Source organism: Erithacus rubecula, assembly GCF_903797595.1.
Source record: "Erithacus rubecula genome assembly, chromosome: 26".
In the NCBI taxonomy this organism is placed as follows: Eukaryota; Metazoa; Chordata; class Aves; order Passeriformes; family Muscicapidae; genus Erithacus; species Erithacus rubecula.
The window spans coordinates 6,379,560-6,402,336 of record NC_136678.1 but is presented as its reverse complement, the minus strand read 5'-3'; the positions used below and the strand labels follow the sequence as shown (position 1 = coordinate 6,402,336).

General features: G+C 46.6%; 1 protein-coding gene across 1 annotated transcript; it reads right to left on the bottom strand.

Moving 5' to 3' along the window:
* Positions 1–380: 380 nt before the first annotated feature.
* On the bottom strand, positions 381–19,921 carry LRIG2 (leucine rich repeats and immunoglobulin like domains 2; the record flags this gene model as incomplete). Its single annotated transcript, XM_079327032.1, has 18 exons — positions 19,618–19,921; positions 16,512–16,583; positions 15,945–16,019; positions 15,320–15,454; positions 14,667–14,810; positions 14,389–14,532; positions 13,479–13,622; positions 13,106–13,249; positions 10,440–10,520; positions 9,578–9,649; positions 9,388–9,456; positions 7,753–7,916; positions 6,257–6,577; positions 4,935–5,216; positions 3,232–3,681; positions 2,616–2,765; positions 1,477–1,758; positions 381–577 (listed from the first exon to the last, which is right to left on the bottom strand). The coding sequence occupies exons 3-18, from the start codon at positions 16,013–16,015 to the stop codon at positions 381–383; spliced, it is 2,850 nt and encodes a 949-aa protein (XP_079183158.1). The 5' UTR covers positions 16,016–16,019; positions 16,512–16,583; positions 19,618–19,921.
* Positions 19,922–22,777: the final 2,856 nt, after the last annotated feature.

The window sequence follows — 22,777 nt, the reverse complement described above, 5'->3', positions numbered from 1 at the left end:
CTAAGGAAGGAAAAGCTGGCCAAGAGTTTGACGAGGAAGCCCTGCTGGCTGTTTCCAAGCAGACACAGCACTGTGAAATTGCTGCACATGCTCTCGAGAGCTTCCCAAAGCACGCACCACCACAAAGGCTGCTTCCAGCATTACACAATCCAGGTTTTAATGCTATTTTTGTAGACTGCACTAATTGTCCACATGTTCTCTGGTGCACATTCTCATTTTCCAGTGGAGAAATTGCAGAAAGAAGGGCATGTGCCAGCTCCTCCAAGAGAGTCTGACTGTTAGGTTCTTGCAGACACATGCACGAACATCTTTGGGCTTGGGGTTGGTGCTGAGGTAGTAAACACAGTCAGTCTAGATTTGCTTTGAGGCTCTGGAGTGTTTTACGTGGTTGCACTGTGGCCGTGGCTGCCCCGTGTCCTGCTGCAATCCGAGCTCTCCGCGGGCAGCCCGGGGCAGGGCGGGGGTGACGCCGGGTCCCGCTCATTTGGGGTCCCAGGGGCCAGAGGATGGGGCAGGAACTGGGGCTGAGAGCAAGCCAGGGCTTTGCTGCCCCCCCACAGAGGAACCTGGAAGGGCTCTGAGGGAGAAAAATGAGAAGATGAACAGGAGCAAGTTCACAGAATCAACAAATATCCAAAGGAAGGGAATATTGGAAGTGACCCTCAAGGAACACGGAGCCCAACTCCCAGCCCTGCACAGACACCCCAACAAGCCCACTCTGTCCCTGAGAGCATTGTCCAAACATCCTTGGAGCTCCAGCAGCCTTGGGGCCATGAGCATTCTCTGGGCAGCCTGGGCAGTGCCTGACCACCCACTGGAGGAAGAACCTTTTCCTGATCCAAGCCATCCCTGACACAGCTCCAGCCCTTTCCCTCAGGTGCTGTCACAGCTCACAAAGAGCAGAGATCAATCACACTCAGATTTCAAACAGATTTAAGCTCTGTGACTTGGCAATTACAGTCATTCTGAGCTGATTTTCTCTGGTTTTGAGAGTATAGTTTACTAGATGCTCTCCTTTTCCAGTAATCTCTTACAGTAACCAGAAATGCACAGAGCTTCAGTGTAGATTTTTAAAAAGGTGATCTGGAAGAAAGTGAACAGAAAAACAAGCAATTTAGGGAGTTCTTTGAACTTCAGGCCAGCTCAAACATAAAGTCTGTCTGAATTTCTTATGTGAAGCTCAAACTTTTGGTTAATACATGTCCTTGAAAAATAAGCAAAGGCTCACATTCCACAAACTTCAACCTGCAAATTAAGAAGTTCCATCTTTTTAACATCACCTTCTTCAATCTCAGGTACTGGATGGAAGCTGTTTGCTGATGCAACATGGGCATTTGGAGAACAAGTGGTTAATAAATGTGAGTAATTCCACAAACTACTGGCACCTGAAGGATTAGCTGTGTGTCAATAGTGAAGGACAGCATAATGAAAGCTATCAGGGAATACAAAGCAATAAAAGGAAAAGTGGACACTCACCAAAAATCTGCTGGGAAGAGATTTTCTTATCACTTTTTTTGTCATGGTTGGTAAGGAAGACAGGCACATCTGTGTCTGCTAAGAGATTACTCAGAGTACAGGTTTCATTCTGGGTGTGCGCTGTGTACATCTCCTTGGGCACCTGCACCCTGAGACTGGGGAGTGTTTGCTCCAGGGACTCCTCCTCGGCGATGAAGGCGTAGGGACAGAACTCTCGGGTCCGGGAGTACACGTTGGCATTGTCGTAACAATCTGAGCAGATCACTAATGCTGCTGCACCACCTGATAAACACAATGCCAAAATAAAATACTCTCAAGAATGATGAGGATGCCAGATTTCCATAGGCTGTATGTCCTGTATGATCATTTATTACAGCAGCACAAATTGAAGGGAGTAACAGACTCCTTGGCTTGAGAGGTCACATGAGAAAACCCTCAGATTCCCCCATCCAAATTCTCCACAGAGGTGTCCTTCTGAAGCTGACCAGGGGGAACCATGGACATGTTCCCCTATTTCATGAGCAAAAAGTTCCATGGTCCAGCCAGCTTGGGCAGCACGGTGACACAGTCTTAAACCAGGATTTAACCCTTACACAGGATTAAACCAGGATACCTGCCCACATCCACACCTTAGACCTGACTTGCCCCTGCATGCCCACACACATCAGAGCTGATGATAAACCGGTCACTTAGATGAGCTGCTTCTCAACTCCTTGCTGATTGAGACTCAGTGCAGTGCGATCATGGACAGGTGTGAAAAGCTTACACTGAGGATCAATTTTCAAGCCAGCCTATGTAATGAGTGATGAGTCCTTAGCATTTCGATGGCAAAGAAAGCATCTCTGTAAGCCCAATGACATGAACGTCTGGAAAATTGTCCAAACAAGGTAGGGAAATAGTGCAGACCCCTTAGTTAAGATTGTAACAAGCCAACCAGGTGTCTGGCACAGGCAGTAATTTTATACCAAGGATAGGAGGCACAGATAGTCATCTTCCAAGCAAAATCTATTTCCACTCTTCTGCCTGGGCTCTTGAGATGCCAAAGGAAAGAAACAGGATAAAGATCTACCTTGACACTTAAGCTGTGAGGATGAGACTATGCATTCACATCCCGCAGCACACCTGAGGGCTTTGCTTACCATCTGTGCCTTTGTGCATGTAGCTGCCAACTGGAGGCATCAGTTGCTGATGGCTCCCTGCCTCCAAGTTACTGTAGCCCTCCTGAGGCTCAGACAGTGTTCCTTGGGAGGACAGGTAGCTGGGAATGTCAGCAGGTAGGTTCATCTCCTCTGCAAGGCAGAATTAACATTGACAACATTAAACAGTGTGAGGATTTCAAGGCATTATCAGGCCTATTCCCACAGTAACAAGAATATCCAAAATTTCAACTCGCATATAGGTTCTACCCCAGTAATTACAAATTCAGATGGCCAGTTCAATGCTGACAGGGCCAGAAAGAAAATTTACATCTATTATTACAGGCCCTGAAAACATTTCCAAGTTTATTCAAATATTTACTTCCAAACTTTACCGTTTTCCCTCAGTGTTGGGCAAACCTAACGTATAAGGAATAGAAGTAGCACACTTCTGGTATTTAAAAGAACCTCTTAAAAATGGAGGAATTTGAGCAAATCCCTGAAGGGATTTTATAAGGAAATCTTCAGTTCTTCAATCTTATCCATTTGTAACGAATCTAGAAATTCCAAGTGTTTTGAATTAAAAACAGGACCAGAGACTGTTGATTTTGCACTTAACCTGTGTTAGTGATGCTGTAATCTTCATTCCTCCTCCTCATGTGATAGATGACAATGACCCACACCAAGGAAGTTCCCACCACACAGCACACGACGACGATGATGACGATCCCGACTGTCGTCCAGCCGTCGTCCTCGTGGCCGAGCGCGCTCTGCGAGGAGTCGCAGCTGGGGGAAGCCAGCACGGTCAGGTAAATGTGGCCCCGCTCCGTGCCCAGGGTGTTGGACATGATGCACGTGTACTTCCCAGCATCATCCAGCCCCGCGTCCACGATGATGAGCAGCTGGTTCGCTGCAGCGAAGAAATGCCGCTCGGTCACTGCCAGGGGCCCGTCGTCCTTGGTCCAGTTGAGGCGAGGGGCAGGGCTGCCACCAGCTATGCACTGCAGGACAGCAGTTTCACCTCGGGTCACTGTCCTGTCCTCCAGGGGTCGTATGAAGGAAGGAGTTTCTGGGACAAAAAGTGGAATTGTAAGAGAACTTCAGAGACTCATGGAATCCTATAATGGTTTAGGTTGGAAGGGACCTTAAAGATCATCTTGTCTCATCCCCTGCCACAGACAGGGACATCTTCTACTAGACCAGGTTGCTCCAAGCTCCATCCAAGTGCCTCAAGCACTTCCAGGGATGGGGCAGCCGCAGTTGCTTTGAGAAATCTGTGGCAGTCCAATTTCAAATTTGGCCATAATGTTAAAAGTCAGTGTCTTAAAAAAATGCTGCACTCTGGAAGGAACTGACCTTCCATTATCAGTCAGCATAGTTCCCAGGATAGGTCAGCTTGGAAGGGCCATAGTGGGTCACCTGGTCCTGCCTCTGGTAGGACCCAGGGCACAGAGGACAGGATTACATCCAGACAGTTCTGGAACATCTCCAGTGAGGAAGACTCCACACCCCTCTCTCTGGGCAGCCTGTTCCAGCACAGTAAAGAAGTTCTTCCTCACATTCATGCAGAACTTGCTGTGCATCAGTTTCTGCCCATGGCCTCTTGTCCCATTGCTGAGCAGCACCAAGCACAGCCAAGTCCACCCTCTGAGCCCTCCCTGCAGACACAGACACACATTGATGAGGGCCCCTCTTGGCTGTCTTTTTTCAAGGCTGAAAAAATGGGTTAAGCCCAGTTCCCTCAGCCTTTCACAGAATCATGAAACCAATTAGGTTGGAAAAGGCCTCTGAGATAGTCCAATCATTCACCATTCCCTTGTGAGAATGATGCTCCCCTCATCAGGGGCCTCTGCTGGACTGGCTCCAGGAACTCTGCATCTCTCTTGTCCTGAGGAGCCCAGAACTGGACACAGCACTCCAGATGTGCCTCACTAGGGCTGAGCAGAGGGGCAGGATCACCTCCCTGACCTGCTGGCAATGCTCTCTCATGCATCCCAAGAGTCCTCTGGTCTTCTTCCTGGGAAGTTTCTTATCTGTAACTAAATTTACTCTAAGACAACACAAATTACTTGCCTAATCTACACTGCTGGACTAAGATATACCCTCAGCTACCTGCAAAGATCACACTGACTCCAGCTTCACCAGGCAGCTCTGCAACTCAGCTTCTAGAGCTTCACTGCATAAACATCACACCAATGCTTGTATTGCCCTTTGCATTTTAACTCCATTCTCCACCATTTTAACTTGCTGCTTACAGCTAAGCTGCACTTCCAGTGCAGATGTTCAGGGATCCTTCTGCCAGCACAGGCCAGCCACACTCACCCAGCACAGTCAGGGTGGCATTGGCTGAGAGTCCCCCTGCCACGTTCTGGGCCATGCAGCTGTAGATCCCCATGTCCTCCATCTTCACATTGGCAATGAAGAACACGTCGTCCTCAGGCATGACGTGCATCCTCCTCTCTCTGGCAGCAGGGAAGTCAGTGCCACCATCCTTCTGCCAGGAGATCTGGGGCGGGGGGTGGCCCTCGGCAGCGCACTCCAGGCGGGCCATGGCCCCGGCGCGGATCGTCAGGTCCATGGGAGTTTTCAGGAAGGAGGGCAGCTCTGCATCAAAGGGGACATCAATTCAGCACTTGCAGTATCAGGTCAAATGCAGCAAAAGCTCCACAGCAGAGAGAAATTTTGAAAACATGTCCGAAACATTCCGTAAGACAAGAGGAACAGATTCTTCTGAAGAACTGCACAAAATTTCAGTGGTTATTTCCAAGAGCCTTTCTCCTAAAATTTAAATATGGTATCTACACTGTTCATAGAATCATGGAATGCTTTAGGTTGGAATGGAGCCTTAAGACAATGCATGCCCAAGGGCAAGAACACCCCCAACTCTCCCAGGGTGTTCCAAGCCCCATCCAGCCTGGTCTTGAACACTTATAGGCATGGGGCAGCCACAGCTACAGGGCCTTGCCACCCTCATGGGGAGAAATTTCTTCCTAATATCCAATGCAAGCCTACTCTACTTCAGTTTAAAGCCATTAAATTCCTCTAAGATGATGTGACGATGATGATTTCTCACAGGATGAATTCAGGGAAAAGTTTTTGCCACATTTTCCTTCCCTGCTAAAGGGAAGGTAAACTTCCATCTCATCACCTCTGCTTTGAGGTACTGCGGTGATCAGTGGTCTGCTGACTGATGTGAACATTGTCTTCCTACCTCTCTTTCCCTCAAAATAAAAATAATCATGATGGATATATAAAAATACTTTACTTTTGACTTTTCAGGGTTTTTATCACTTATTTTCAGATGAGTCTCCCCAAGTTTTACAAATATGTGGGAAGGTGCCAAGTTCGGAGGAGACAGTGGAGGGAACTTTTAGTTTAAAGAATTCCACCTGCAATAATCGTACTATAATAAAGCACAGGAGATAATTGACACTTCCAAAAAGTGAACAGGGGCTCTTCATTCACCGAAAAAAAAAAAAAAATTTCACTTATTTCCAGCTTTATAAAATTATGTGTGATACTTCTAAATCCCACTGATGTTTACAAGACTATTTTGGGCCACCTTTAGTGAAAAACAGACTTGTAGCTACTTAAATTAAGTTTTAGGTTTAGAGTGTTTCTCCTTTTTTACCATGATTACTTACCATTGACAGTCAGCTTGGCTTTGTTGGAATAATTGGAGCCAAAGTGATTGGTGACAATACACTGGTATTTCCCTTCATCAGTGAAATTCACATTGGAGAGGTGCAGGATAGTGGTGTATTCCAGCACCTCCCCACTTTGCTGCTGGTACCTGGCAAAATTCTCAACCTCTGCATCATAAAGGACCTCGCTGTCCTTGCGCCAGGCCGTGGCCATGGGTGAATCACTGCTGCTCACAGCACTGCACACCAGGGTCACGTTTGTGCCTCGCAGGGCCACCGTGCTCTCTGGGTGGACTCTGATCTGTGGTTTAGGGAAATTATCTGAAAAGAAAAGCACCAAGATTAGCTACTTTCCTGCTAAGCTTGAATTAATATTGCAAGAAAACTCACTCAAAAGACAATGTAAGAACAACCAAAACTTTGGGAACAGATGTCCTGCTTGACAAATTTAGGTGTTTTGAGTTGGAAATCAAGCTGTGAAGGAGGCAGAAGAATCAGCATTGAATACGATCAGTGTGCAAGAGCGGTGCGGAGCAGCCTTTTCTTTTGTGCAACTGTCTGAAACATGCTATACTTAGATCAAACTCAAAAATCCTGCTCAGCTGAAGAGCCAGATCATTTTATGAAGGAGTGAGACTTACTTTCAGATAGTTTAAATATCCCAAAGAGCCTTGAAGCTCTACAAGCACAAAGCATAAGGAGCTGGCAGTTCACTATCTCATCCCACTCAATGAAAGTGATTTCCACATCCATTACTTCAGCAGACACACTCATAGACACCCACCCGAGTGGTACTGGAGTGGAAAAGTGGCTGCGTGCACCTACATGATCATTACTGTAGCCTTTGCCACCAAAGCAATGAAAGAATTGCATATACACAAATAACTGCTTCAAGATTACTCATCAGGAAAAGGAAACATCAGACTAATTCCAAGCCTGCCACAGACTTGACCCAGATTCTGGGCAGAGTTTGAGACCACCATAAACATCACAGATATAGAGCACCAGAAGATATGCCACAGCCTGAACTACTCTAATTTTTGCCCAGAGAACCTGTTCTTGTGGAATGTGTCCCTGTCTATGGCAGGGGGTAGAACTGGATATTTTAAGGTCCCCTCCAACCCAAACTATTTTAAAATTCTGTGATATTCTGCTGGTATGGGAAAGAACCAGGAAGAAAGTGTCAAGCAGACCACAGACTTTACAAAGTTAGAAGTAGCCTTAAGCAGGGAGAATGGAAGCATAAACAATTTTTACAAGTAAGCTAAGTAAAAAACAATGCCCAACAGCACTACTCCCTGAGGTTAACTTCAGTGCTCAAACACCACAAAACAGAGTGAAGAGATGCAGAATTAAACCCCAAACTCACAGCAGACTCTGTGATGTACATGGGCACCACAGCCAGGACCAAGTACCTCCCCAGCACTACAGCTTGGTTTCAGCTATAAGACTTGTGTTACCATGCTTCTGTATCAAAAGTCACTAAAAATACAAACCACAAACAAAGTCATCAGGGTGCACGCTGAGAAGGCTCTGTCCTGCCAGCCACTCAGGGTGGGCACAGCTGACAGTGCCAGCCTGCAGCAAACGGCTCTCACGGAGCCACTGGGGCAGCCACTTCAGCTGGCAGTCACAGAGCAAACTGCTCGTGTTCAACACTCTGCAGAAACAAAAGGGCCAAAGCAAAAGGGTCAGTGAAGTTTATTTATTATGCATACGTGGGATCTGACAGCAAAGCAACTTAAAGTGTACACACACAAAGCCATCAAATTTACAGTATTATTTTATATGTATGCGTATTTATTATAAAATCTTAGCTATTTATGCTAGAATCAATCCCTCTATGTCAGCATTAAAACCTTACATTTCATTTTAATCCTGAAGAATATAAACTCAGCTTCAACTTCCAAAAAAAACCAATCCCAAAACTACTAGGCCTGTCTTTACAATTATCTCATTCCTTTTTAAAGCAATTGAAAGGAACATAACATTGCAGAGCTGCTTTCAAACTTAACACAACTGTCATTACGAAATGAGTAGAAGGCTCAGCTCTCATTTTAATGCCAGCTGACAAATATTTAAGGCCAAAAGTGCTTTGTTTCATACAGGTATCAACTGCAGCTGGTTTTCTCTGCTCCACAGAAAACCTACCAACAGGAAACAATGATGGGTCTCTTCTTTTACCACCAGCTGCTCTCAAAGGTTCCCAAGGACTGTTACTCATTCCAGACGCCACCTCTGAACTGACTTCAAGACTGGGGGGGCTGAGTTTTGTTTGCCATACTCCAGGATGAGCATGACTGACATGAGATAGTCCAGCATTTAATAAGTGATCTGCCCTAAGATGAAGGCAGCCATGGCAGAAAAGAGGTCCCAAACAAGCCAGGATTCCATCCTGCTCTTTGCCTGTACATATTAACGACTCATCACTTTTAAAATACATCACAGAAGGCAATAGAAGTCTTTAACACCTGGAATTGTCTCCTCACAGTGGCAGATTTTGCAGACTAAGTCCATCTGGCCAAGGCTAACTAATGGAATAACAGTTTTAGACCAGATTACAGCAGTCAGAGACTTTATCTCACAGAAAGGACTGCATTACAGTACAATTAATCTTGGGTGTGAAGGTCACTTCACATTATGTTACTTCAGATGTCTGAAGATCACAAGAGACCCTATCAGCTTAAACATCTGCTGAATACAAACAAAATCTCGTCTAGCTCTGAATTTTAAAGCCTTTCCCTAGTCCCCAAAAATAGGAAGAAAAAACACAGGGTTTGCTAATCCCCCTGAGAGATTCCTGATAAATTATTTGTTTTGTTCACTGCCTACATGCAGTGCTGAGCTTGCTGCAAAATCATAGGATAGGAAAAGCTTAATGGTTCAGTACTGCAAGAAAAAGTTAACTCCTACTAATTGCAACAACGAAAATGCAGGTGAAGATTTAATCAAACCTTAAATCTAAATATACTGCTACCAACTTTGAATAGATAATTTACCAGCATTGCTGCAAATATTTCATGATGAAAGCAGACACACTTCAGACAACTTCAAACAAGCCTATAATGGCTGAAGAATTCTTTCCAAGGTAGGCCTTGTAAAGAATCTCTAAAAAATTGTCATGAACTTACAGCTCCTTCAGGTGAGCCTGGGCAAAGGCATTTTCTTGGATGGACATTATTGCATTGTTGCTTAAATCTCTGTAAGTTAAGCAAAGAGCAAAATAATGAGTCAGTGTGATTTCATATGCTGCCTTCAGTTAAATTCTTGAAAAATCTCACAGAGGACACAAGACTGAAGTCAACAAATTAAAATACTTACAGATGTTCAAGTCCTTCAAGACCAGAAAATGCTTTTTTGGTAATTGACTTAATTTGGTTTCCTTGCAGGATTCTGAAAATAAAGGCCCAGAAACCAGTCTGAATGTCAATATGAGTTCACAAACAAGATCCAAAAGAAGCTCCTTATGATGCTTAACTAAATTTTTTCCCTAATTCTAGCCGAGATAGAGGACTAAATACTATTCTTTTTAGCTTACAGGCTCAACTAAATTTCCTGAGAACAGGGCTTCATTTCTATTTTCAACATAAGAGATTTGGGATAGAAATGTGTCAGAAGATAATTTAAGTCAAGAGGATGAAACAGCAGTAAGTAGAACTTCAGAGTGAAGCAATGACTTCCTAATAACAAACCTCATACCAAGCTACCTGTTATAAGCAACGTTTATGTAACTCCACAGAATGGAGCTTTTCCTACAAAGCACGTGGTACTGGATGAAAAGTGCACAGCCTAAGTATCAACAAGGTAGTTAATGCAGTGCCATTTCAAGTTTGCTCAAAAACACTATTTATCAAAAAAACAACCCCAAAACACAAAGTAACTTTTACCCAGATCAAAGAAGCGCAAAAAAATTACAATCATCATATAGAGGGAGGGGGGTATTTAATAATAAATGCATACATACTTATGCTTAATCTCACCAAACTGGCGCTGTAAGGAAATGCAGTGCTACATGCATCTGGTGCTCATGAACAAGGAACCCAGGACTACATCCAGAGGTTGTGGCACAATGTGAGAAAGGCTTTCTGCCTCCTGTCATTGATTTACAACTACTTAGGATTTTGCACTCTCCCTCCCTGCATGTCTGGGAAGCACTGTTGTTCCCTTCATTTGTAATACTTACAGTTTATTCAGCCTGCCGAGTCCCACAAAAGCTTCATTTGCATCTTCTATGGCCCAGGAGATCTCATTGTTCCGCAAGTCCCTGCAAGAGAAGACATTCCTTAGAAACAAGCCTTGGAACATCCTCACTTCCAGGGCCAGTGCTGAGCTGGGGAAGACAGGTTAGGTATGGGGCTCTGGCACAGCATCACCTGGAAGGTCTCAAATCTTTTACAAATCTTTTACTTTGTCAGGAGACGAATTTCTCACTTCAGAGGGGCAAAAGGGAAAACCTCATGGTAAGTGCTGCAGTCAGCAGCACAACAAATTCTGCAGCACAACTTCTTGATGTGGCATTTAAGGAAAGCCCCACTCTGAGCAGCACTTTTCACGTGATTAGCTATTTGCCAGGAGCTGGGAGAGGCTCCTGAAGCAAGTTGGTTCATGTAAGGGATTTCACCAACACACCAGGAACATGAATCTTCACAAGAAACAGGCTTATACCAGTATTAGCATATGCAGGGATTACACCCAGGTTACAGTGTGGGCCTGCCAGGCACACCATGGGGGATTTTCAAAGTGAACTTGATATTCTGCTCACAAATCTCATTATCAGCTAATGGGATTTCTGACTGACCTCAGCACAGCACTTCAGCCCCTCACGGAGAAGAGAGGTCTAAACAGCAAAAGCAATAGAGCAATACACTTTGGAGAAGATTAAATGCTCTTCAGAGAGAAGATGAAATAAATTCACTTGCATTTTTAGCCTGAATGGCATGGACTGAGCCAAGAGCATCTGTTTTGATACCACCATGCACAGAGAGGAATGTATTTAAAGGAAATCACAATAATAAAGAAGTCTGCCCTGCGTTTTACCAGATATTCTATGCAACACTAGATGAAGCATCCAAGTGAGTCAACTGACACAAAACTAGTTGCACACACAGGCAGCCGTATATATCACTCATACCAACACCTATTTCCCTGTGCTAATGAGGGGGGAATGAAGTCTCTACTTTCCCATTATGTGAGACTGTGAACTGTGCAGAACACCCTAGTGGAAGAGACTGGAATCCAGAATAACACAAGTGGTAACATAAAATTTTCTCACTTTCCTTACTTTGAAGCATAGAAATATTTTAAAAATCACACACAGCAGTCACTTTCACAATTTGTATTTACACACTTCCAAGTTTAGGACAAAAAGAAAACTATTTTGTATTTCATGCATCACAAGGTCTGAACAAATATGGCCTTGAAACTTGCTCACATTAAATCATTTTCTCTTTGAAAATTATTCAAGCTAAGGTACCCAACATGGAGCTGAGCTAATAAAGACTATAGGAACAATATGCCAATTTTATTTCAAAGTTGCTAATTCTTGTGATTTAAAACATTTCTAGAATTATCTCAAGATCTGCTTCAGAATGTTAGACTGGAGAATACAAATGCCAAACTGCTCACAATATTATGAAGTAAATAATGTGATAGTATATAAAACTTCAAAACTTCAGTGCTATTGTTAAATACATTTGTAATCCTAACTTGCAGTTAATGTACATTTTACAGTTTATTCTTCTACATTGCAGAATGGCAGGAGCTGAACATACAGAAATATGTGCACCAGCTGTAGCACCAACCAACCAGCACACAAGCAAGAATGGAACTAAAACCACACGGGATCTCTTGGTTTTTGAAGTTTTTTTACACTCCACTACTCAGACCATCCAGCAAAACGAGTGAGCAGCCCAAAAGAAAAGCCCCTCATTGTGTGAGAGAGGAGCTGGTTCCTCATGCCTGGCTGGGCACCAATGCTTGGAGCCCTGTTAATCACCACTGCTCCCCATCCTGCACATTCCAGCCCTAAAGCAAAGGGCCAGGCCCTCGCTGTTGACACCCCTGAGAGCCCAGGAAAACCTACTAATTAATCTGCTCTTGTTCTTTTTCATGCTACTCTAAATCTAAAAAATTAGGCTTAATTATTTCATTAAAAGGTTGCATTAAGGTTAACAGAATATGACTGCTTACATAAATCTCTCTGGTGAGTTTGCTTATTTAAGCATTTATTTAATGAAGTGACAGAGGGGTTATAAATTTTCACTCCTTTCTCGAGTATTGCTGTTTAGGATAATTACAACTGTTCAGATCTATTTGGGACAGGACTGGGTTTTTTTCAGAAATATCCAAGATCTGCCACAAAAGGTCATGGCAAGTGCAAAGCTGTGCCTTTAACAGCAAGAAGCAACTCCACAACCTCTGTTACATTTGTAAGGTCAGCACAAGAGCAGGATAGGCTAAACCACACCTTCTATAACACATAAGGGTTCAATCCTTTCTGAGGTTTCTGAGGTTCCAAACCTAAGGAAATCCTCTAGAATAAGGAGCTCCAGGCTATTTCTCCACAACTGGATACACAAAGTAGTGACATCTCTCCGAACTGGCAGGACACACATCTGAGCACTCAGCATCACTAAGTCACTGTTTCTTACCACCTCTAAAACTGAGTGGTTGGTTTGTTTCAGTTTTGCCATCTTAGCAAACCACGAGATTATCAATCCAACCACACCTGTAGGCAGCACTAATGATGATCTCAGGTTTCCACGGTGCAATATCCACTGTCTCTACTTCCAAAAGCTCTGCTTATACTGCATTAAACTGAAATTTCTGTTAGAAGCTTTCTGTACTTACAAGGTTTGAAGATTTGTCAGACCTCTGAAGACACCATCAGCAATGTGATTAATGCGATTGTCACCCAGGTTTAGCTTCTCCAATAAACCCAGTCCCACAAAGGCAGATTCCTTGAGGCGAGTGAGCTGATTGTATGACAAGTCTCTGGAAACATTCAACACACACTTTAAGGATAAGCAGGGGGATTAATTATTAAGATACTGCCTGACTTGATGTACTATTGTGTTCTAATTTCTCTAACAGAATAGTTATAATTAAAATACATCATTACCATGGGCTTAGCAAGGAAATGGAGTACTTTGGTAATTTATTCTTGCCAGTCAATCATTGCAACGTTCCAAAAGTCCCCAGTGAATAGCAGCCCAGGACTTACAGCTCAGCAAGTCTTTGGCAGAATTCCCATGCATCTGGGCTGATCCTGGTGATGGCATTCTGGCTGACATAGAGTTGTTGCAGTGTCCGCAGCCCATACAGCCAGCCCTTGTTTACTTCTGTTAAGTTATTGTGTTCCAGTTCTCTAATGAATTAGACAAACAGATAATTAATGAAACATCTACTTACAAAATTTCACCTTGTGGATCTTAAAATCATTTACTAACTTTAAGTCTTAGACAATACAAAATGCATGATTCTTTAAATTCCATTGAAATTTTAAAAATTAACTAAAGTATCTGAAGAACTGAGTAATTCAACCAACTGAGCAATCAGCTTCAGGGACCCAGTGGCAGAAACAAAACTATAATCTCTATTCTCAAAAATAACTTTTTGAAAAAGAAGTCTTTTGCTAACATTGAATCATACATCCTTGTGTTCACACTGTCAAAGCCACAGAGGAAAGAACAATCCCATGTTATAGGACTGCAAACAAAAACCAGCAAAAAGCAGCTACAGAGGCAAACGTTCTTGATCACCATGTGGGATGAAGGTGGAAAGAGGACCAATATAAGGAATTACAAGACTGGTTTGTGTTGGAAGAGACCTCAAAGATTATCCAATTCCAATTCCCTGACATGGGCAGGGACACCTTCCCCTAGACCAGGTTGCTTTATTCAACCCATTCAGCCTTATTCCACCTGGACTTGAAAACTTCCAGGAATAGGGAACTGTACCCTTTTACTTCTGAAGTAACCAGACATGACATAAAAATAATGGGAAAATACTCTTTTTCCTATGATTTCCTCAATATTTCAGCACAGCCTTCATGTAAGGGAAACCATACAGGACACAACTCTCCAAAGACATTTTCTTTTTGCTAAAAAAATACCACAACCAGGCATACTCACAATTCCTCTATATTACCCAGGCCAAAGAATGCTCCATCCATTAGTCTGCTTATCCCATTGCGCTGCATTTTCAAGGATTTCAAGGACTCCAATCCTTGGAATGTAAGACTTTCCACTATTTTAATCCGGTTCCTTTTCAGTTCCCTTTCATAAAGATGACATTCAAACATTAAGGCTCCTTGCAACAAGCTCCACAGTATGAATGAAAGTCAAGAACATGCTGAGATTAAAAGCTCAGCTGTAAATGTTGTTTTGATGTTTTCAAGATTGTTACTTACAGAAACTGCACATGAGGCAATCTGAAGATCTTTGGTGGAATCAAACTAATCCTATTTCTGTTCAGTTTTATCACCATTAGTGAGCTAGATAAGTTATCAAGGCAACCTGCTTCTAAAGTAGTTATTCTGTTGTTACTCAGATTCCTAAGGAAGGAAAGAAGGAAAGAGGCCTTTCAGAAGATTGAGAATTTGATAAACACAATAGAACAAGCACCTCAGAGCAACCACTGATTAATAGATTCCAAGACTCTTGTGAAGTCACACAAGAAATCTGAATTCTGGGATACCAAGCTAAATCCTTTTTCTCAAAGGAATCAGTGTGAGGAGCTTAATTTTTCCTGCACGTCCATGCTTTGGTTAGAAGTGGTTAACACAATGTCCATAGTGACCTACTCAAACAGAGCAGAAATTATACCCTGGCTGATGTACCTGCATTCTGACAACAGCAATTGTTGTTTTCCATATTTGAAAAATACAATACAGATTGGTCAGAAAACTATTTTATTTCAAGGTCATCTGCAGCTCCATTAAGCACTGCTACCAGTTCAAAGTTGTGTAAGGATGCTGACTTTAAGACACTAATTCAAGAGTAAATGTGGTGTCTAACATTATCATTGCAGAGCCAGGAATCCCAGTAGATCATTCATACTTACAGGTACTTCAGTTGCATTCGTGGAAAGGAAGAGGCTTTAATTTCAGAGATAAGATTAGAACTAAGATCTAGATTTTCCAATGAAAGGTAGACCTGGAGTTGCTCAGCATTTATTTCTGGAATGGTATTGTGCACCCTGAAAAAGACCAGCAATAAATATGATTATCAAAACATCTCATCCTTCCAGTTGCACAGCTGAAACAGCAACAGGATTCTGCATATCAACAGTACTAGTGAGCTTCACGAATGGCACATGCATCACATGCTTCCAAACCCATTAATTCCTAAAGCAATATTAATCCCTAATGCAATACTACAACCAGAGCCACTTGTGACAGTGACATAGGAACAGGCCCAGAGCTGAGCTGCTCCTGTGGGAAGTCCATCCCTGCCCTGAATCCCACCCCTGCAAAGCTGCCTGCCTTGGCTGACCGCCTTTTATTGGTAATTAGGGTGACTGGATTGTCTGATTTGGGTTTCTTTAAAGAGTGATTACATATTCCCTGATGCTCTTTACACGAGCAGTACTTCAAGAAAAAAGATGTTTTCCTACAATTTGATAGCAGAACTCTAACACAGTTCTCCCATTTGTTAAACAAAAAAAAGGCAGATGAGCTATTACTTACAATGAGAGAAGAGTTATATTGGAAGTTGTTTCTCCAAAATATGGAATTTCACTTAGCTCATTGTAATTCATTTTCCTTAAACAGAGGGCAAAAAAAATTACTGACACTTCAAAGAGGAGAAAACTTCTTCTGTACACAGTAGAAAGAATTCATATCAATGCATTTCATAGTTTTACCGTATTATTAATACTTAGTAGTTGACAAAAAAAGATTTCCCAAGAGCTTAAACACTAATAAATTTGAACAATTTGAACAGTGAAACATGCTAGCTTTTCTCATTTTCATGGATACTATTACTTCTCCTTCATTTAAAATCAGCTATAGCCAAAACAACTACTCCTCATTTCTCTTTAAAAATACTGGTATTCCGATCTTTCATGGGAAAGATTTCTGCTCAGAACAGAAAAGTTTTATACATAAAATGTGCTGTCAATATGGAGCATCCATTTTTAACTAACTTGCACTGAATACTTCTGCAAGTCAGACCAGGTATCTTGACATGCAATAAAACGTAATTAGACTTAAGTAGGATATCTTTAGACTTTATCCTCATAAAAAACAACTTACACTTCTTGCAGAGTATGGACAGACAAATCAATGCTCCAATTGGATGATAATAAATTATTATGACTTAAATCCCTAGAGAATAGAGAAAAAGGTTATTTAGCTCTTGGAATGATAATAAAAAACCCTCAACAAACCCAAACCATGTATACTTTATGCAATCTCAAGTTTGAAACTGTATTTATGTATTTTATACAACTGCTCCTTCACTTAAGAAAAGCACTTGTTCTAGTGGTCACACACAATAAAAGTGTAAACAGTTTTATTTCTCTGTTTTAATCAAAAACCATTAATATCAAAATGTAAATGAGTATAGTGCAAAATATTTCCATTGACAACCAGGTTTGGACAAGGCACAGCACCCACACACTCCTCTGTTCCTGCAATAACTTTGGGCCTGTGCTTGACTCCAAATGCACCGAGGGCCAAACTTGATCCTACAAAAATCACCAAGTCCAATTCCTGGCCCAGACAGGTCAACCCCAAAACCACATGCCTGACAGCATAGTCCAAACACTCCTTGAGCTCTGGCAGACGATTTTTGATCTGTAAGACCAAAAACCCTACTAAGAGACAACATGGACTGACAATTGAAAGACTACAGTACAGTTATAGTTGTTAACTGTCATTCAGGTTCAGTGTAAAGATTCTGTTCTAACAATGAATTATTAAAATCCTGGGTGTCACAGCAAGGCAGGCAGCTATTAATGTATTCTGCCAATTACACCAAGATGCAAATTATACAGAAAGAGCAGCATGGATCTGGAAACTAAAAAATAGAACCAAGAGAAGCTGGAGAAGAGAACTACTGCAGCTGATTGCAGAACTATTCTGGGGCTGCTGGGGGATGAGCAGCTCAACAGAAAGGTGCATCTGCAGCCCAGAATACAAGCCCCAAGCCCTGGGCTGATCCCCCAGCAGGAGAAGCAGGGCAGTAGGGGATTCTGCCCCTCAGCCCCACTCAGCTGAGACCCCACCTGCAGAGCTGCCTCCCACCCTGGGGGAACCCAACATCAGGAGGACATGGAGCTGCTGGAGCAAGTCCAGAGGAGACCATGGAGATGGTCCAAGGGCTGGAGCCCCTCAGCTCTGGATCCAGGCTGGGGCAGCTGAGGGTGGAAAAAAGGCTCCAGGGAGACCTTAGATCCCCTTCCAGCACCTAAAGAGGCTCCAAGAGAGCTGGAGAGGGACTGAGGACAATGGCCTGGAGTGACAGGACACGGGGGAATGGCTTCCCACTGCCAGAGGGCAGGGTTGGATGGGATTTTGGGAAGGGATTCCTGGCTGTGAGGGTGCTGAGGCTCTGGCACAGGTGCCCAGAACAGCTGTGGCTGCCCCATCCCTCAAAGTGTTCAATAGCAAGTTAGAGTTTGGAGCAACCTGCTCTAGTGGAAGGTGCCCCTGCTCACAGCAGGGGGTGGAACAAGATGAGCTTTGGTCCCCTCCAACCCAAACCAGTCTATGATCCCCTTATTATTGTTTGCAGCGTGTCAGATTGCACAACACAGCGTGATGTCAGCTGTGCTTCTTCCCACTGCATGCTGTGCCAAGCTCTATCAGCTTGAACAAAGATACAAGTATTTGCTGAAGCTTGAAAACTTGCTCCTCAAACAGCACAGATATCATTTTGCTTCTTAGCCTCCTGATGAACTGCTAACTCCATTTCCAAGATACTGACAACTTCCCCGACAAGTTCTAACTTTGTACCTCCCTAAACACCAAAGGTTTCACACACAAGTTGCTGTAGTTCTACACTGAAATACATGTTTTCTCTGAAACATTTCCAGTTGCTGATTGTGCAGGAAAAGGAGAGAACTACAGAATGTCACAAGAGGGGCAAGAAGGTGACAAGCTTCCTTGGACACATCCAGTTTTCAACACAGATCAGTCAGACTCTTGAGTCCTGCTAAAGGAATTCCTGGAGCTAACTCCAGTGATCTGTATGTTTATAGTACCTTCCCAATAGGCTTGATTTTCTCTTGGTCTGGAATAATGTCATTTTTATCAACTAGGAAGACTGAGAACTCCAAGAGGGACTAAGAACTCTGCGCACAGAAGCAAGTTTTGATCTCCCTGTATCCCAGCATCTCTTCCTTCCAAATATGCTGTAGCCAAAGTGACAACAGCAACGGTGACTGTGACAGCAGAAGTCAAGGAAGGACAAAGGCTTGACCTGTGTGAACACTATTTAGCACATTGTCTTATTGAACACTTGGAGCAGAGTCTAAGGGTGGATCTGAATTATTTTTGGGATTTCTTTAGAAAAACAATGTCAGAAAATGTCACGAGGAGTCCACAACAAAGGAAAAGGAGAGTATCACTGAGGTGCACAGCACCAGTGGGATGCAGAGGAAATCAGAAGCAACAGGAAGTACCACAACACAGCTGAGGTTGGTGCTTGGAGGAACACTTCCAAGCACATCCTAAACGATAATGTCCTAAAGCCTAACTAGAAATAACTTGAAATTCTGGACCAAATGGCATTAGTAAGTGACTTACTAACTCCAACTGGCCCGTGCTCCACCCCCCCCTCAGCTGTTGCCATCACAGAGTAGGGCAAGACAAGCGTGGAACTGCGCCCTGGGACCCCGGCACACGGAGCCTTCGGCGCCAGACCCTCCTTCTCTCCTTTCTCTCCAGGGCGCTGCCCCCGGGAGCCAGGCACCGCACGAATATCCCGCACACAAACTCACAGAATCAACGGGGCTGGAAAAGACCTCCAAGATCACCGAGTCCAATCTGTGACCAAACAGCACCTTGTCAATCACACACCATGGCACCGAATGCCACGTCCAGTGATTCCTGAGCACCTCCAGAGACTGGGACTCGCCACCTCCCTAGGCAGCCCCTTCCAATGTCTGACCACCAAGAAATTCCTCCAGATATCGAACCTGAACACCCCCGGCACAGCTGAAGACTATGTCCTCTTGTCTTATCGCTTGTTACCCGGGACCAGAGCCCGACCGCCACCTGGCTGCACCCTCCTGTCCGGGAGATGCAGAGAGAGCCCCGAGCCCGCTCAGCCCCGGCCTCGCACCGCCCCCGCTGCCGGCCCCGGGCCCGCGACCCCCGCCCGGCCGAGCCCCGCGGCCCCGCCGCGCTCACTCACAGCCCCGTGGTGCCGGCGGGCAGCGGCGGAATCCTCCTCGGGCCCGGCCCGCCGGGCAGGCGCTGCCGGCTGCAGTCCAGCAGGCCGCGGCGGGCACGAGCAGGGCGCGGCGCAGAGCTCGGCGCCGCCCGCCCGCGCACACAGCGCCGCCGCTGCCGCCGCCAGCAGCACCACCAGCGGCCGGGCCCGCGGCAGCGCCCCGCGGGCGGCCCGCACGGCCGGCCCCGCTCCCCGCATCCCGGCCCGGCCGCGCCGCCCCGCCCGGAGCCACCGCAGCGCGCAGGCGGCGAGGGGCGGGGCCTCGCCGGCCGCAGGCGGGGCAGACGGGGCTGGGCGCGCGCGGGGCGGAGAATCGGCTGGGAGGCAGCGAGGGGCGGAGCCAGAGCAGCGAGGCACCACCCCTAGCCCCGCCCCGCCCGCCCCGCCCCGCCCCGGCGGCAGCGCGGGGTCCTCTCGGGCTCAGGGCTAGCAAGGGCTAGCAAGGGCTAGCAAGGGCTAGCAGGAGCAGAGACACGGCCACCACCCCGGATCACACCCTCGGCCTGCAGGGAGAAGAGCGGGCGGGGCCACCACAAGCCCCTCCCCCACCTTAAGTCTCAAGGTGTAAGGGGCAGGGCCAGGAGAGGGTGGGGCGATCTCAGGCCCCACCCAGTCCCCATAACAATTGTTCTGTCAATGGGAGGGGTCAGATGACCCACTGTTGTCCTTACCAAGCTGACCCAGTTTGTGTCCCCACACGGGGGAAGGGGAGGCTCTGGAACCCATTTTCCCAGGCAGCACTAGTGCTATACACAGAACACCTCCCATGTGCCCAGGATTGCCCACAGGTGTTTCAAAGCCCAGCCCTGCTGACCGTGCTAAAGTGGGCACAAACCCTGGTAGAGCAGGTAGCAGTGACATGTCCGGGGGAACAGCTGGAATGACCCTGCTGGAGGTAATTCCTGCCCAGCCAGCTGTGTCCGTGTGGAGGAGGCCCTCGATCCCTTTCCTGTCCCTGGCTGGGACAAGACGGATGGAGTGGTCAGGGACTTGCCATAGAAGGACTCCAACAGCTCCCTGAGATGAGGAATCTCCCCGTTCTCCAGCCCAGGCGGGTCCCAGATCCCTAGGGTAGGTGCAGGAGGCTTTGCTGGAGCCCAGCCTGATTATCCCCTCGAGCTGCTCTCCTCTCCCAGCACCTGGATTGCTTCCCTGAGAATTCCGAGGGGAAGCCTGAGATTCTGCTACAGCAGCAGGAGACCCCCGGCCCAGCCAGGAGCATCGTCGGCATGGGCATGCCTCCCCGGCTGGGTCGCGATGGAGGTTTCAGCGCATCCCACTGCTGTTTGCAGCCTCCACGGCGGGCCCTCCACGGCGAGAGGCTTCGCAGGCTCCAGCCCAGCACGGTTCCCTCCTTGCCGGGGCTGAGCAGCAGCGTGGGAAGGCTCAGATGTGCTGGAGCTGTCTTCGCCGCTGGATGGCACACGAGCTGCAGCGGAGGAGCCGGGGCGGCCTCGGGGTGCTGAGCGAGCCTCGCCGGTGGGCTGGGGGCGCCGGGAGGGGCTGGCAGGTGCTCCGGGGCTCGCAGCCCCCCGGCTTTGCTCCCTCAGCCCTGGCGGTGCTGGCTCGGAGCGGGACTCCGAGCGTGGCCGAGCAGCGCCTGCCGCTCCTCCGGTGCGCGTCCGGCCGCTCCTCGGGAGAGCAGTTTTCCTCCTCACCAGCACTCCCTCCAGATAAGGGTGAGCTCACGCCCCTGCTCCTCGCAGTCTGCAAATTCAGGGAGGCATTTAAACCTGCTGCCCTTGACAAGCACGGCCTGAAACGAGCCCTTTATTTAATATTGTTCTTCGTGCCAATGGCACTGCTGGAGGGCAGAGGGTGCCAGCCTGTCCAATAACTCTCAATGGGAACTCTTCCCCAAATCCCTGAACAGCCACTTTTCTATCTGCCCCTGCTGCCCTCTCAGCCCTGTTCTCATCAACACAGAGGTACCTTTGCATCCCTTTCCTGATCACTGGGACATCTGCACCAGCAAGTAGGCAATGCAGGGTGGCCTACTGCTGTGGGATGCCTATTGCTGCGGTGCTGGTATCGGGCAGTACCAGACTGCTCAGGCTGTGGGGTCACACTGCCCTGGCTTCTCCCTGGTGCTGCTACCCCATCAGCTGTACCGCAGGGCCCTGTGGCCTGGCTGTGCCCAGGAAAGTGAGCGGACAGCCAGAGCAACAGACAGGTTGTCTCTCTGCTGCCCTTGGCCCCATTGTTCTCCCACGGCCACTGTGTCAACAGGAGCTGGGAGAGGAAACAGGGGCTAAGGAGATGCCAAGACCCTGCTGCTCAGGGAAAGATAAGGAGGGGGGGGGCATTTACGGACTGTCCAGGGGTGGCGGATGCAGCAGGTTCCCCTGTGGCGCAGGAGAGGGACAGCATTGTGTCCCCAGACAGCTTTCCTTGTACCATGCTGAGTGTGGGCAGTGATTGGGGATGTATGGGATGCTCAGGTGATGGTTTAAACCAGATGTTTAAAACTATGGAAGTGATTTGCCTGTGAAGCTTTGGAGAGGACTGGCACTGTGGGGAGGACTCCTTCACCCACAGACCCTCCTTATGGCACAGAGATGACCGGGCTCTGGCTGGGGTTCTTAGAATATTCCTGTCTCCTCCAGTCCATTCCCAGGGTGTCTGCACCCAGAGCCCTGAGGGACAGGATGCAGATGGGCGATCCTGGCTGTGTCTGCCATGGCCCAGGTAACCAGGCCACTGCACTCCCTGGGAGGAAGGGAAGAGTGCCAGGCGGCACTGCTGCCTCTCCCAGACAGCCCCGGAGTGCAGCAGTCTGCTGTGCGCCTGCTCCAGGAGCAGGACACTAACCTCCCCACATCCCACAGCCAACAAACCAGGACTGAACTTTGAACTTTGCCCTTGAAAGGGGTGACAAAGCCCAAAGAGCAACAGCCATGGGCCTGGCCAGGGCTCACAGGTCTTGCTTGGAGCACGCACGGGAAACACTCTCACTGCCACCATCTCCTTCCTGGCTCCCAGTCTGCAGGTTTGGTGGCCAATGGACTACCACTCTGCAGCTGCCGGTGGGCAGCAGCCAAGCAGCTGCTGTGCCTGTGTTCTGGACCTCTCCAAGTGCAGACATCCCCTTTGCAGACACTCACTGTCTGTCTGGGAGCCA